This window comes from Rhinatrema bivittatum, chromosome 5, assembly GCF_901001135.1.
Source record: "Rhinatrema bivittatum chromosome 5, aRhiBiv1.1, whole genome shotgun sequence".
Classification (NCBI taxonomy): Eukaryota; Metazoa; Chordata; class Amphibia; order Gymnophiona; family Rhinatrematidae; genus Rhinatrema; species Rhinatrema bivittatum.
In genome coordinates, this window is record NC_042619.1 from 123,257,049 (window position 1) to 123,272,509 (window position 15,461).

General features: G+C 42.7%; 1 protein-coding gene across 1 annotated transcript in view; it reads right to left on the reverse strand.

The window, feature by feature from the left end:
- The window catches only part of ITM2B (integral membrane protein 2B), a 102,611-nt gene extending 94,619 nt beyond the window's left edge, over positions 1 to 7,992 (reverse strand). The window contains exon 1 of the mRNA XM_029602870.1: positions 7,808 to 7,992. Within this exon, the coding sequence (XP_029458730.1) occupies positions 7,808 to 7,900 (93 nt within the window). The 5' untranslated portion in view covers positions 7,901 to 7,992. The remainder of the gene's footprint in view (positions 1 to 7,807) is intronic.
- Between the last annotated feature and the right edge of the window lie 7,469 nt (positions 7,993 to 15,461).

Consider the following 15,461-nt stretch of genomic DNA (forward strand, 5'->3'; position numbering starts at 1 on the left):
ATGTGGGCAAAACTATGAGAAAATTAAAAACACGGCTCATAGAACATAAGAGTGCCCTGAAACGTCTGAGGATGGAAGCCCCTCTGGTACAACATTGCACCGAGCAGGGCCATGGTTTTGAAGATCTGAGATGCACAATATTGGAAGTTGTAAAAGATGATCAGCAGGGTGGGAATGTTGATCTTAAACTGCTGCAGAAGGAGCAAAAATGGATATTTAAGTTAGGTACGGTTCATCCGGAGGGACTCAAAGAAGTGGATTGGTCAGTCTTTCTGGAAAATTGATTGGATGAGAGTGTAGGAATTGGCCGGGTTTAAAAGCAGTGGCTTCTGGGAGTTTGAATGATAAGTGCCATTTTTTGAAGCAGAGCTGGGGAGAGTAGTCGGTTGCGGCCAGCACTGAAAGTAAGTCACGTAGCTAGAGCCATAAAATGTTAAAAAATGCTTGAAAATTATTGTGATCAGTGAGAATGAATGTGTTTTCATATTTAGGAGAGATCCCCTGAAGAAGGCGGGTGTTTCCACCGAAACACCCTCGATGTCGGGAGGCAAGGGAGTGGGTATATAACAGTAGCACTACAAGACTACGAGCTGAATGAATAGCGGGAAAAGAGATAAGCATTTAAACGTGTCTAAAATGAGCAATAACTTGAGAATTTGAAAGATATTTGTGTGGAGCACTCAGGTGTGGGTAAAGTTTAAATAGTGAGTGGGAATAGGTTTTAAGTAGTGGGTCACGTGATGGGGTTTTAAAATATAAAAAAAGTGAATTGGGAAAGAGTAAATGAGGTAGGTGACTGTGTGTGCTATATACACGATACTGATTGTAGCCCTGTAAGGGCAAGAGCCAGGTGACTGTGACAGCACATTTATTCTGATACAATTTCCCAAAAAAGTTATACAATATCAAGTTTCATAAATTAATATGACTACTTTTATAAATCATTACAAAACAATAAAAGAAAATACTTGATAACACACATCCCTTTTATATAACAGTGCAAGTAACTTTACATTTTTTGTTTTAAATGGCATTATAAAGTAATAACAAGATCTATACCTAAACTATGAACATAAAAATAAAATTAAAAATCATAAACTTCACATCTAGGATGAGCTGTCATGGTGATCATGATCCCCCTGAATGTAGGTAAGTGTTTTATCAAATGTGAGTTATGATCCTCCTGAATTTATGTAGTTGTTCCCTCAAATGAGAGTCTGAAAAGCCATGTCCTTAGCATTTCTTTTTTAAATCTGCTATCCCTACTGAAACATATCTATTTTTCAAGAATTTTCAGGTATTCTGCCAACTCTTAACAACGCTGTTTTAAATAACTTACCATGTAAACAGCCAAGTCCCAGATCATTCTCCACTATAATTAGGTGGAGATTTCATTATCTTAGGTCTACAAGATTTGCCACTTGAAAGTAGTTTTCATGTTCAGGCCTTGGTATTGACTTTATTAGACTATTGTAATGCTCTCTACATTGGTGTATCCAGAAGCCACCTGCAGGCATTGCAATCAATTCAGAATGCTGCAATGGGGCTGACTGAAGGATGCCAGCATGGAGAACGTTACCCCCACATTTAAAAAAAAACTCCATTAGCCCCTGGTTGCATGGAGAATCCAGTTCTAAACCCAGTCCTCTGGAGTCACCTAGCCAGTCAAGTTTCCAGGGTATCCAAAATGACCATGCATAAAATAGATTTGAACACAGTGGAGGTATCCTAACCAGACTGGCTAGGTGAGTCCCGAGGACTCTTGGTTTAAAGTCTTGATGCTGGTATACAAGCTACAAGAAGTCGGCCCCTCTTATTTGAAAGATGTCTTGCAATCTTATCACTCTTTGCAATCACTGTGATCTGCGTCACAGCAGTTATTGGTGATTCCATCAGTAAAAAAGTGTCACTTGCCAACCACTTGAAAATATAGTCTGCTTATCGCAACCATTATTGTTCTAGACCAATTACAGGCTCAAAGATACATATTAGTCAATCCCATAACACTACAAAACACACATCAAAACAAACTTATAAAATCAAATATAATTATACACTGGATTATTATGGTGAAGAGTAATTTTTAAGTTTCTATTTTATCCCATCTTATAAATGAAAAAAAAATCTGAAAGACACAAACACAACTTTGCAAACTTCTCTATTGTTGGGAGGTACATGTTTAAACAAACATTAAATAATTACTTAAATATCTTAACATCTCCTGCCTCTCTAAGGCCAGGATTCATCATTCCATGCGGAATGATGAACCCTACGCTACAGGGGGCGGTCGGGCGATAGCTATCGCGGGTATAGCGCCACCATAAAAAAAGGTGGTGCTATTCCCCGTGCTACTGCCAGAGATAATGTTCGAAACATTATCGCTGGCAGCAATGCTGCCGCCAATTACCTTAATTCCCTCCCTAACTCCGCCCTGACTCCTCCCCTCCCCTCCCCCTAATTTAAAGTCTTGCGGCCTCAATAAGGGCCTATTGCGGATTGGAAAATAACCTAAGGTGGTTTGGGAGATCAAGCCACAATTTGGGCCTTCCATAGAGAAAGCAGACATGTTTTAAAGAAATGTTCTATTTTTCCCCACAGACATAAGGGGAAAACCCTTTAGTACACCAGGCCCCAAGAACAGTCTAATTTACATATGCTGAGCTGTATAATGTGAAAGACACAGAGCAATTGAACCTGATGTAAATCAACTGTATGTTAGCTCTGTGTCCAGAAGGCCTGCCACACAGTAAAGGCAAGTGATTCAGACTATTATAGTGGGCCGTGCATTATTTCTAGTTTTATTTGGGGGTTTGTTTTTTTTCATTTACATTACTTCAGAAATTCTTTACACCGGGGATTCCCAAACTTTTTGGGAGTGTGGAACCTTTTTCAACTTTCAAAATATTTGCGGACATGCTTCTCTTTCAGGTTTTATGCCATTATATGGAAATAACAAAAATAATTATATGCACACCAGATTCATTCATGATATATTAAAATGTATTAAATAATGCTTACTGATATAAATGGAATAGATATAATTGTACAGCACAGCAGTAAATATGCTAGAATGTACTTATATTCTGTAACTTATGGAGTGTAACTACAGGCCAGCCACACAGCTGGATCTGGAGTGCCTGGGGAGAACAGACTGATGGAGGGGGAGAGAGAAGGACACTGGCAAAGATGGACTGGTGGAGGCAGGGAGAGAGAAGGACTGGTGGAAGGAGAGGGAGTGAGAGATTGGCAGAGATAGATTGGTGGAGGGGAAAAAAAAAAAAACCAGAATGGCAGGGATAGATTGGTGGGGAGAGAGAAACTAGTGGAAATGTACCGGTGGAGGTAGGGAAGGAGCTCCTGGTGGGGATGAACTGGTGGAGGTAGGGAAAAGAGAGAGAGAGCAGGACTGGCAGAGCTGGATTGGTGGACTGCAGAGCAGAGAGAGATTTAGAGACTGCTGGGGAAGGAGGCATGGTTAAGAGGTCCACATCATTAAAAAGGGAGAGGTTGAGAAAGATTTGGTGTACATATTTCCTTCCTAACCCCCTTCCCTCCTCCCATACACACAGGTTATTTTTATTTATTTTTAAAGAAAAACACCTGTGACAGGGAGACCACCCTGTTAGTTCAATCTTGGCAGGGATCCAATGGCTTTCTCCACACCTGCCTGGTACCAAATTCCATACATGCACAGACAGGACATCTCCGTTCATAAAGCAAGAGGCTCTGTTATAAACATTTTGCACCATTATCACAAAGTGCTGGGCACACAATGTCAGTGGCATCCATAAACAGAAGAACCTTTTAAGTACCAAAATAACCCCTGACCAGTTTCAACCATGTAGTAAAACTACCACTAAAATTATTTAAGAGCATCAGTCAAAAATTCTTCTATATTGGACTGACGTCTGGGGTCTATAAAGGATAGGACAGAATCCTAATATAAAACCTGCAGCTCAAGTTTTACAATTACCTGCATTCATTAACGTACTCATAGCCTTCTCCTTTCCTTTAATTATATACTGTTTTGTCTCCCATTTCTCTGCACACCCTTATATACCCCCTTCCCCTGTCCTTAAACCCTACCTTTTCCCTATAGTAACCCTTTTATACCCTTCCGCTGTCCTCTAAACCTTACTTTTCCCTATAGTAACCCTGCTAGTCTATATATAGTTGCCTCTCTGAATGTATAATTTGTAATGTCATATATAGTGTCTCCTGTATGTACTAGTTAAAGATAATGTATATTATTGTATATAATACTTTTTGGAGTGTATAATTTATATAAGGTTATCCACAGTGTATAATGTTATACACAGACCCTTATTGAGTGTATAATTTGCAATGCTACTTTTCTCCTCTTCCTGTTTTTCCATCTCTTCTCTCACCCCTTCTCTCTTCCTATCTGCTCCCTCTCCCCCCACCCTGGTTTTTTGTAATTTCCTCCTTCAGTTATATTGTGAACCGGCATGATGTACCCATGAATGTCGATATATAAAAGCTAATAAATAATTCTCAGAAACTCCCCCAAAATTGGGTGCAGAGCAGAACAAGGACATTTCCCCACAGCAAAATAATATTCAAATTCTGGTGTCTCTTCAGTAATAGCAATTCAAACTCCCTCCACTACCAGGATCATTGTATAATACAAAAAAATGTATTCAGAATCTTTAGGAAACCTGCTTTACCCTAACTACCATACTCAAAACAGTAACCACCCTACCTAAGAAAAGGCAACACTACAATCATTACACCAGACCCTAAGACACCAATATACCTCCTATTAGAAAAACAAAACAAGCCAGGTTGTTCTAGATTCCTACAGAGAAAACTACACACTAGCAGAATACCTCATCTCAATCAAACAGGCAGAACGAACAGACAGACCTTAGCCAAGTACAGAATAGAGATCATAAAGGTATAAAACAAACCTGCAGACAAATTGAACTGGAAACTGCAACAAGCCAGACTGTATGCAATGCAACAATGGAAAAAACAGTCACCATTCCTCATAAAACATAAAATAATAAAATCAGGAAATATAATAGTAAAACCATACCAATAAAATGAATAAATATTTCAAAACAAGTGATAAACAGAATATTGAAAACTCATAAAATTGTTTATAAGATTTCCCATACACCAAAAAACATTTTCAAAACAGTAGACTTCTCAAATAACACCTAGTAATTATAACTAAGGATTTAAAAAAACATCCAGCATTCCATACTTGGGAACTTTTGATTTTCAGTCTCCCTATTATTGTCATGGATTACTGAGGGAGGCACAGAAGGAAGATGAGGGGCCCGCATGATCTTTCTCATCTCTCTCATGTATACATATGTTCATTCTCTTTCATACAGATGGACACACACACACACACACTCCCTCTCTCACATATGCTTTCTCATTCACACACACACTCCCTTTCACATACACTCTCACTGACACAAACACACAGGCTCCCATATGCTCTGACACACACACGCTGCCTCTCTTTCTGAAACTCCCACACACTCCCACCCTTTTTCACCTATACTCCACACACACATACTGACTCTCTGACTCATGCTGGGGCCTGCCTCTCTCTCCTGGTGACTTCAGCCACCAGTGGGGTGGGCTCTGCCAACGGCCACAGGGCCTCTCTCTCAGTCCCTTGCATTTTCAGCTGCTAGCAAGACAGATTATACTGGCGGCTGCTAGGCCTCTCTTGCAGTCCTTTGGTGTCTTCAGCTGCCAGCAGGATGGTTCCACTGGCGGCCACTGGGCTTCTCTCGCAGTCCCTCGGTGTCTTCAAATGCCAGAAGAATGGGCTCCGCTGGCGATTCCCAGGCCTCTTCTTCGGCTGCCAAGGGTTGGAGTCCGTGGTGGCTTGTCAGACCTTTTCTTTTGCCGTTGCTGTGGGAAGAGGTCCTGCTCCTTCCTTTTCTTAACATCACAGATCGACGTTTGATGTTCGGGGGGGGGAGGAATTCCCTTTGCACGAAGATGGCTCGAGGAGAGGAGTAGAGTTCACTTTTTCTGAGCAGCTGTTCTTCCCGCGGACCGCTAGGCATCCACGGACCACAAGTTGGGAACTACTGCCTTACACAGCTCCTTCCGTGCTTCAATTGCAACACTCCCATTAACAGTGTCATAAATTACATCATATAGAGTTCTAAAAATCATACCGGTCACAAAGAAAACTCTGTAGGTTATGATACCTCATAAAAGGCCAACAGATAAAGATGTTGGCTATATGATCTTTGGACACCTGTGAGGCTTCAAAAGCTCCCAAATTACTCTACAAATACTGAACATGTTTGACCCATGCAAACAATGTGACAGATTATATCACCCACACTGCAGGGACTAGTTGGATATCAGCACATGTTGTCATTTGTAGTACTCTTGCCAAAAAAAAAAAAAATCCACTCTGAAGGATCATGTAGGGGAATTCTACAGAATGCATGGCTATTACTACTCACAAGTTTCACACAGGTAAAACAATGGAAAAGCTCAAAAGACAAGCACCCAGCCCTCTTCACAAGAAGTACCGTAATTGCACACCTGGGTCCACTTCATTTTATCAGATACCTTACACAAGTATTCTCCTAAACAGAACCATCCCAGAATTGTATTATATAGTTCTACAGTCTTTTTTTTTTGTCTTGATTCCATTTTATATGCGCTCATAAGTTTCATGGTACTTCTCTTATGTAAAACGTATCTTTCTATTTCAAACAATATCTGTTCCCACTCACTGGCTAAAGTCAAGGTAGAGAGATTGTGAGCGAGAGGCTTGTAAAAACCAAATAAAGGAGTTATTTGTGAAAACTAAAATTTGACACTAACAAGCTTGCCAATGGTGTCATTTGGATCAGTAACTTCATAGGGTTTTCATTATGCTGACCATTTATTTTCTAATCTCCAGATTTATACACGACACACCTTGTCCCATACTTCCACAACAGTAGCGATCTCCTGTCTAAAAATGTGTTTGCACAGACTGCAAATGACATCTGCGTGAATCTAGATTTGTCTTGGATACTACGGTTAATTTTTCATACAGTTATTTTATACTACAAAGAAATGACCACCCCCTGGTTTATTCCATTAGAAGCAGTGTAGTAAAGGTACAGGCCACATGCATATCCCCCTTTGGAATAGTAACTAGGATCCCACGAGTGAAGGACTGGCTCTTTTATGCAGGGGCTACTAGCCATCTGGGATAGGCCTTGAAGGGAGCCACAAAACAAGGCACAGAGACTTTAAAACGGCTAAAAATGAACCCAGTACAGATCAACAAAACAGTCATATGCATTCTTTCTATAGGCCCTTGACTAGGACGGCTGATCTGAGAACAGTGAAGGGCAGAAAGTGTTTTCCAGTCTTAAATCCTAACCCCCCCAAGACTGACTGCAAGTTTTATAGGACCTCTCTTATGCTTTCATAAATGCTGCTACAGAGATCAGAAGAAAGTCCGTTGGATTTAATCTTAAACGAAGGAAGGGGGAGGGGGGGTGTAGCAGGGCAGCAAACAATCAGCCCTGCGAGATCCCAACAGCAGGCAGAGAAGGCGCAGGACCCGTCTCTTCTGTTCCCTCGGTAAACGGAGGCCGAAGCCCCCCCGCCTGAAAGCGATCGCTCCCTCCCTCCCTGTTTACACCCCAACGAAAGGAGGGGGGGGGGGGGGGAGTCGGTCTGCTTCCCCCGTCGGTCACCGCAGGCGGCTTCTTCCTGGGCCCGAGAGGGAGCCCCAGCAGCTTCGATGTTTAACATCCGGCTCGCCAGGGTCAGCCGAGCCCCCGGGGCCCCCCACACTCACCTCGTCCAGGGGGACGATGAGCACCTCGCCATGCTCTGCCTCCTTCGACTCGTCTTTTTGGGCCAGCGCCGAGTTAAAAGCCAACTTCACCATGACTGGAGCCGGGACAAGCCTGCAATTACAAGTACTGCGCTAAGAAACAGGAAGCAGGAGCGGCGGAGCCGAGAGCACATCCTCACCCACCCCCGCCAGCCCAGATTATAAAGTGTACGCACGCATACCGACGCACAGCAGCCCCGAGATTGTGATGTACCTACACACCCCAGCACTGAGATTATATTGTACACACGGAGAGATACACATATAAACAGCACTGCGGGTATATTAATACTATTAATATACTCTATTAATACTCTATTAATACTTTCCCCTGCTAATTACTCTGACTGCTTTGATGAACTCTCTTGTTGAAACTAACTTGTACATATGTATATAATTCTCCTATTATCTACTCCTGCCCTTGTTAACCCTCTCCCTGTTAAAAAATGTTATTATTGTAAAGCCTGTTGCTAAGTTATGTTACATTGTGAACCGAGGTGATGTTTTGCAAACGTGCCTCGGTATTTAAAAAACCCATAAATAAATAAATACATAAAATTATACAATGTGCACACACACACACACACATTCTGTATTCTTGACCCATACACACATTCTGTATTCTTGACCATACACGACTGAGCTTTTTGATAGGTGGAATAAAAATGTAAATAATAAACATATATAGGACCCCACTGGGGTCTCTACCAATGCGACCTTCTCTCTTCTTTTAGAAAAGTAAAGGAATATACCATCTATGCCGCAGCCCCCCACTGTGAGGCTGCGGCAATGGTCGTTTCCTGTGGCAATATATGGCAGAGACGCCCTAGAGAAGTGTTTAAGGAGGGGAGACAGGTTTTGCTCAATTTCCTTTATGCTGGCAAAGTCCGAATTGGGACATGGTTTTGGGTAAATTTAAGAGATTTTTTGACAGATTTTACTATTTGAGGTTAGAGAAAATTATTTTAGATCTTCAGCTGAAAGGAAGATTTTTTTTTCATGCACCCTTCCACCTTTTTGTTTGGGAACTTATTTCCCATCTGATTCAATGAGCTAGAGAGTCAGTGCCCACATGGTAAAAATCTTGAAGAAGGCAAGGATATGCATCCAGAATCCAGAGGAAGCAGGAGAGAGGAAAAGTGGAATCCACAAAATGCTTAATCACAGCATATACCCATCTGTAGGGACCTTCTGTGACGGCATACCGCTGGAGTTATGACTTCAAAAGCAGGAGTAAGCTGCACACAGATAAAATGGCCTGAACAGGATTAGGAACAAGGAGTCTTCTGCCTGGATTGAACCCTCAGGTGCTGGTGGCCAGCAGGATTTAGATCACAGGAACAGGAACACTCACATTAGGGCAGTGCTTCTCAAGCCAGTCCTCGGGGCACATCTAGCCAGTCAGGTTTGCAGGGTATCCACAGTGAGTATGTATGAGATAGATTTTGCATACAATGAAAGCAGTGCATGCAAATCTTTCTCATGCATATTCATTGTGGATATCCTGAAAACCCAAATGGTTAGGTGTATCCCAATGACTGGGTTGAGAAGCACTGCACTGGGGAACTTGAAGGCGCCCACAGGAGCAGGGCAGCTGCTGCAGGAAAAGAAATCACGAAGGTGCCCACTAGAAAAACAGGAAGTTAGGAGCAAGAACAACTAGGACCAGATAAGAACCTAAAGGTAAGGCTGAGACCAGAGAGGGAACACAAAAACAGACTAAAGCAAACAGGAACACAAGAATAGAATACAAGGTCCTGAGAGGGAGACCCACATAAGGCCACATAAGGCCACAAATTAGGACCAAGACTAGGACAGAACAACAAGAACGCAGAATATGAGGGCCCAAGAGAGGGAACTGTGAAAGGCCACAAATTTCAGCCTTTAACGTAAGAATCTAAGAGCAAGACTAGGAAACAAGACAAGAATGAGAGTTAAACCAGGGTAGGCAACTCCAATCCTGGACTGGCACAAACAGATCTGATTTTCAGGCTATCTACAGTAAATATGCATGACATATATTTGCATGAAGGGCCTCCTTTGTATGCAAATATGCATATTCATTGTGGATATCCTGAAAACCTGGCCTGTTTGCAGCACTCCAGGGCTGGAGTTACCTACCCCTGCCAAAAAGTGGAATATAAATCAAACTATTACTACTAAACATTTCTATAGTGCTACACAATATATGCAGCACTGTACAAACAAAAAAAAAACCCAAAACCAAAACAGTCCCTGCTTAATAGAGTTTACAATCTAATAAGACAAACCTACATGACAAGAAACTTGGGGCATTTCATAAAACAAGACAATGGATAAAAAAGAAAAGAAAGTTAGTTAATGAGGCTAAAAGCAGCCAATCAAGATTTAAAAGCAATTTTAAAAAAGTGGGTCTTTGGATAGGATTCAAACACGCTGAGAGGGCGTATGACATAGCAATTCAGGAAGACTATTCCAAGCACACGGCACAGCCAAGTGGAAAGCATGGAGTCAGAAATTGGCGGTAGAGGAGAAGGGCACAGATAGGAGTCATTTTCTGATGAGCAGAGTGTACGTGGATGGGTATATAGAGAGAAAAGAGTGGAGAAGTACTGCAGAGTGAAGACATTTGTAGGTGAGAAAGAGGAGCTTGAATTGTATGCGGGAATAGATAGGGCGTGATTTCAGAAGAGGGGTTATGTGAGTGTAGCGACTTTGGAAAAAAATAAGTCATGCAGCTGAATTTAGGACATCCTCCTCTCCCACTCGGGCTCAGTCCTTTGTGGGTAAAAAGGAAAGTTCATTTCACCCACGTATTGACTACCGGGCTTTAATTGCCATCACCATAAGAACATAAGAAATTGCCAGGCTGGGTCAGACTAAAGGTCCATCAAGCCCAGCATCCTGTTTCCAACAGAGGCCAAACCAGGCCACAAGAACCTGGCAATTACCCAAACACTAAGAAGATCCCATGCTACTGATGTAATTAATAGCAGTGGCTATTCCCTAAGTAAACTTGATTAATAGCCATTAATGGACTTCTCCTCCAAGAACTTATCCAAACCTTTTTTGAACCCGGCTACACTAAGTGCACTAACCACATCCTCTGGCAACAAATTCCCCCTGCCACCAATATCAGAATTGTTTTACCGGCTTCAAGGAACTACCATCTTCACTAAGTTAGAACTGAGGGGGCATATAACCTCATATGGATACATGAAGGTAACGAGTAGAAAACTGCTTTTAACATGCAGAATGGTGATGTCCTTTGCCCTCTGTAAAGCTCCAGCGGTTTTCAAAATGTTGTCAATGACATATTCAGAAACTTACTGTGCACTTGCATCATAATATTCTTGGATAACATCCTGATCTACTAACTCAATCATCACATCTGCTGCTCTCATGGCAAGCTGGTGTTTTGGCACTTAAGGGAATATGCCCTCTATGCCAAACTGGAAAAATGCACTTTTGAACAGGCAGAGCTCCTGTTCCTGGGATATATAATACCAATGCAAGGCCTGCAAATGGAATCCTGTAAATATTCCACCTATTATGGATTGACCACAGCCAGTAGGCCTCAAAGCAACTAAGCAATTTTTGGAATTCACCAACTATTATAGGCAATTCATCCATCACTACTCCACCCTTATCACCCCCATTACCACGCTTACCAAGAAAGGGGCAGACGCAAGGATTGCTACCTGATGCCATTTATGCATTTGCCTTCTGACAGGCTTTCTTTCCACCCCAATGCTTCAAATACCTTATTCCGTGCAGCCCTTCTTTCCTCAGTGGGCGTAGGAGCTGTCCTTTCTCAGTCCGCTCTCAGTGGCAGGCCGTTACCCTGCACCTTTTACTCAAACATTTCTCTCCAGCCAAAAGAAATTATGACACAGGCAATCATGAACTACTTGCCATTAAATTAGCCTTGGAAAAGTGACATCACCTGCTGGAAAAAGCCTTTACCATCTTTACAGGTCATGAAAACCTGTTATATCTACAAACCTCCAGAAGGCTCAACCCTTGACAAACCAGATAGTCTCTGTTCTTCACTTAATGCTCAGCAGAGAGAAACCCTAAAGCGGACACCCTTTCTAGATCGTTCATGCAACGCGACAGATTTCTTCAACACCCCTTAACAACTCATTGATCCGGCCAAAATCATCGCTGTCACCTCCATGGCACCGTACAGAATTCCCCCTGAAAAGACATTCGTGCCTAACCACCTCCAACGGAGAGTCTTGAAATGCATCCATGATTCTAGGCTGGCCGGCTACCAGGGCATCCATAAAACAGTGGACCTCATTTCCTGCAACTAATGGTGCCCAACCTAGCCAAGAAGGTGCAGAATTACATCTCTTCCTGTAATAACTGTGCACAAAATAACCCCCCCCCCCCTCTTGCCAATGACTGGCAGGCTTACCTCATCCCTTGCCAGTGCCCCAGAAACCTGGATTCATGTGTCGATGAATTTTATAATGGAATTACCTCCTCTGTGGGGCAGACTGATATCTGGGTAGTTGTGGACTGGTTTTCTAAAATGGCCCATTTCATCATTCTCGAAGCCTTATCCACAGCCCTGACCCTCTCCCACCCCCACCATTTTCTGCAGCATATATTCTGCCTACATGAACTCCCAGAACACATTGTCAGCTATCGTGGAGTGCAGTTCACTTCAAGATTTGGGTAGGCTCTCTGCAAACAGTTGGAAGTGACTGTAGACCTTTCCTCTGTTTACCATTCTCAATCTAATGATCAGATGGAGAGAGTTAATCAGATCCTAGAAGGCTTCCTCAGAGCCTATGTGTTGACTAGACAGGATGATTGGGTGTAACTACTTCTATGGGCTGAATTCCGTTAAAACAACCGTGTCAGTGAATCTTCTGGATCCTCCCTGTTTTACATCGTATATGGCTAACATCCTAGAATGCTGCTACCTCTCCACATGTCCACAAACATTGCTGCAGTAGACCACCTTTCTGCCAACCTTCAGGAGATATGGAAGAAGACTCAGACCCTTCTTAGGAAAGTGACTGATTGCTTCAAGAAGAGTGCCAACAGAAAGTGTAGACCCTCTCCACAATTTGTTCCTGGGAACAAGTCTGGTTCAGCACAAAGAACATCTAACTCAAGGTGCCCTCACCTAAATTTGCCCCTAGATTCATCGGACCTTATCAGGTCAAAAAGTAAAGAAACCCAGTGACCTATCAGCTCAAGATTCCTCCCTCCCTCTGTATTCATACATCTCCATGCTTAAACCTTTGATGCTCAACAGACACTCTCTCCCCACCCAACTTTGCTGATTTGGAAACAGAGTTTGAAATCGACATCATTGATTCCAAAATAATGAGAAATAAACTTTATTATTTAGTGGATTGGAAGGGCTATGGCCTGAAGGAAACATCCTGGGAAACAACTGAGAACCGCAATACCCCTGTTCTGGTTAGGAGATTCCATCACCTCTTTTCTCACAAGCCCCAGAACAGACAGCCTGAGGGGAAGAGGGGTATTATAACATGCTGCTGACCACAGGGTGCTGCACAGCACTCAGCACCCCATACCTCAATGTCCTGAGGTAAGCATGGTCCCCAGCATCCTGATCCTCTGATGTATCCTGCAGCTCTTTCTAGGGAGAAAGATAGGAAAGACAATTCAGTAGTTTTATAGGTGCATAATTTTCAGTGGGCGTGCCCTGATGACATCATCATTATTCTCCTTTAAAAGGAAGCTCAGTCCTAAGCGACAAGTTTGTGTTCCTGGTCTTTTACTGGGTTTCTCCTGTGACTTGGCTTGATTCCAGATTCTGCCTTGTCTACTGCCTGCCCTGACCGTTGTTTGCCTGACTTTGTAAATACTCTGCCTGCCTTGAACATTTGCTTGCCTCTTGACTGATTGAACTCTGCCTGCCCTGACCTTGGCCTGCCTCCTGATGTTGCACAAACTCTGCCTGCCTCAACCCTGCTTATCTGATCACGCTTGTGCTTCCTGATTCTGTTCTGGTCCCTTGGTCCTGTCCATGTACTGTGTGAGTCCACCCTCTAGTCTGTGACAGATGGGAATATAGGGACATCCTTCCAGAGGCATAGCAATTTGCCTGATTGTGGTCTGGCCTAAGACATCGATAGCACAGCTCGTGCCCATCTTAGAGGAACATTATCTTGCCTCAAATGCAGTACTTGAATCCACTCACTGTAGGTTTCTTTTTGCCTGATGTGTTGAGGAGACAAAGACCTATTTGTTTTTAGCACTGAAAAATGATGTGGGTTCTGCAGAGGCAGTGAAGCAAGTACAAAAGGTGAACACTGAAGAAAAAGTATCAAAGAATATAGATGAATTAAGACTGTAGAGAAAAATATCTAGAGAGACTGAGTTTATGCCCATGCTTATACTTGAACAAAAAATGACTAAGGAGGCTCATGAGGCAACTCCTGCATGTACTCAGTAGAACTAAAAGCTCTACTAGCTAGGAGAGACGAGTCTGTTCAGTGCAAATAGTTGACATCACCCAGATCATGGCTAATTCAGTCAGATTATCAACGGAAAATGGTGTATTGATTTGATTGTTTAATTTGGAATTATTGTTAGCCACTTTGAGTGATTGTTTTTTTGTTTACTAAAAAGGTGGAGTATAAAACCAAAATAGAAACAAATACAATAGCATGCGGCTTTCAAGAAAGCTGGGGTGATCTGCATGGAGAGACCATTGTTAAAACTCAATGAATATGGGGAGACCGGATATTTCTTTTAAGATCAGCATCACAAACCTTGATGACTGTGGATTTTATTACAAAAAGGCCTGAAATGCTTTATTACCAGACGTGGTGGAGGCAATCACTGTGTGAGATTCTTGGTATCCTTCAGACAGATGTGGAAAGAAGTGATAGGAAAGGTGTCAACAGGTAAAAAAACATAGGGAAGGGGAATTGGAGTTGGATTGCATATGGAAATTTATATGTGCATCTACCCAAAGTGGATGAATCTCAACTGAGCAGATTGGATGGACCATTTTGATCTTCATATGCCATCATGTACAATGGTATGTTACTATGGGAGGTGAAGAGGCAAGGGACAAATGCTGTGGGGGGAGGGGAAGACAGGTAACAAATGGTGGGGAGTGGGGTAAGTAGCAGGGGAAGAAATGGTGGGTTGCAGCAGTAGAAAAGAGGCAGGGAAGCTATGCTGGGGTGATGGAAGGGAGGGGAAGAGGCAGGAGGCAGATGCTGGGGCAGGAGTAAGGCAAGAAGCAAGGGGACAAATGCTGGGGATGGAGGAAAGAACAGAAGGCAGATCCTGGGGAAGAGAGAAAGGGAAGAGTGGTAAAGAAAGAGTAAGAAACACGGAGGGATGAAAAAAGAGGTATTACCGATGAAGACAGAGGAATAGGAGATAGAAGGGATGGAAAAAGAATGATAAAGAGAGGAAAATGTAATGGAAGGCTGGGTGAGAGATATGAAAGATGTTAGAAGAGATGGCAATTAAAGGAAGAGAAAGAAGCTGAGAAGAAAAAGATGGAATAAGATTTTTTTTGGGGGGGGGGGGGGGGGTTTGAGAGAGCCCAAAAACTGCTGGTAAGCGAGAAGAGGTTGAGAGACAAAGGGGGCGAGGGGAGTTGGACAGAAAGAAGGCACCAACACAT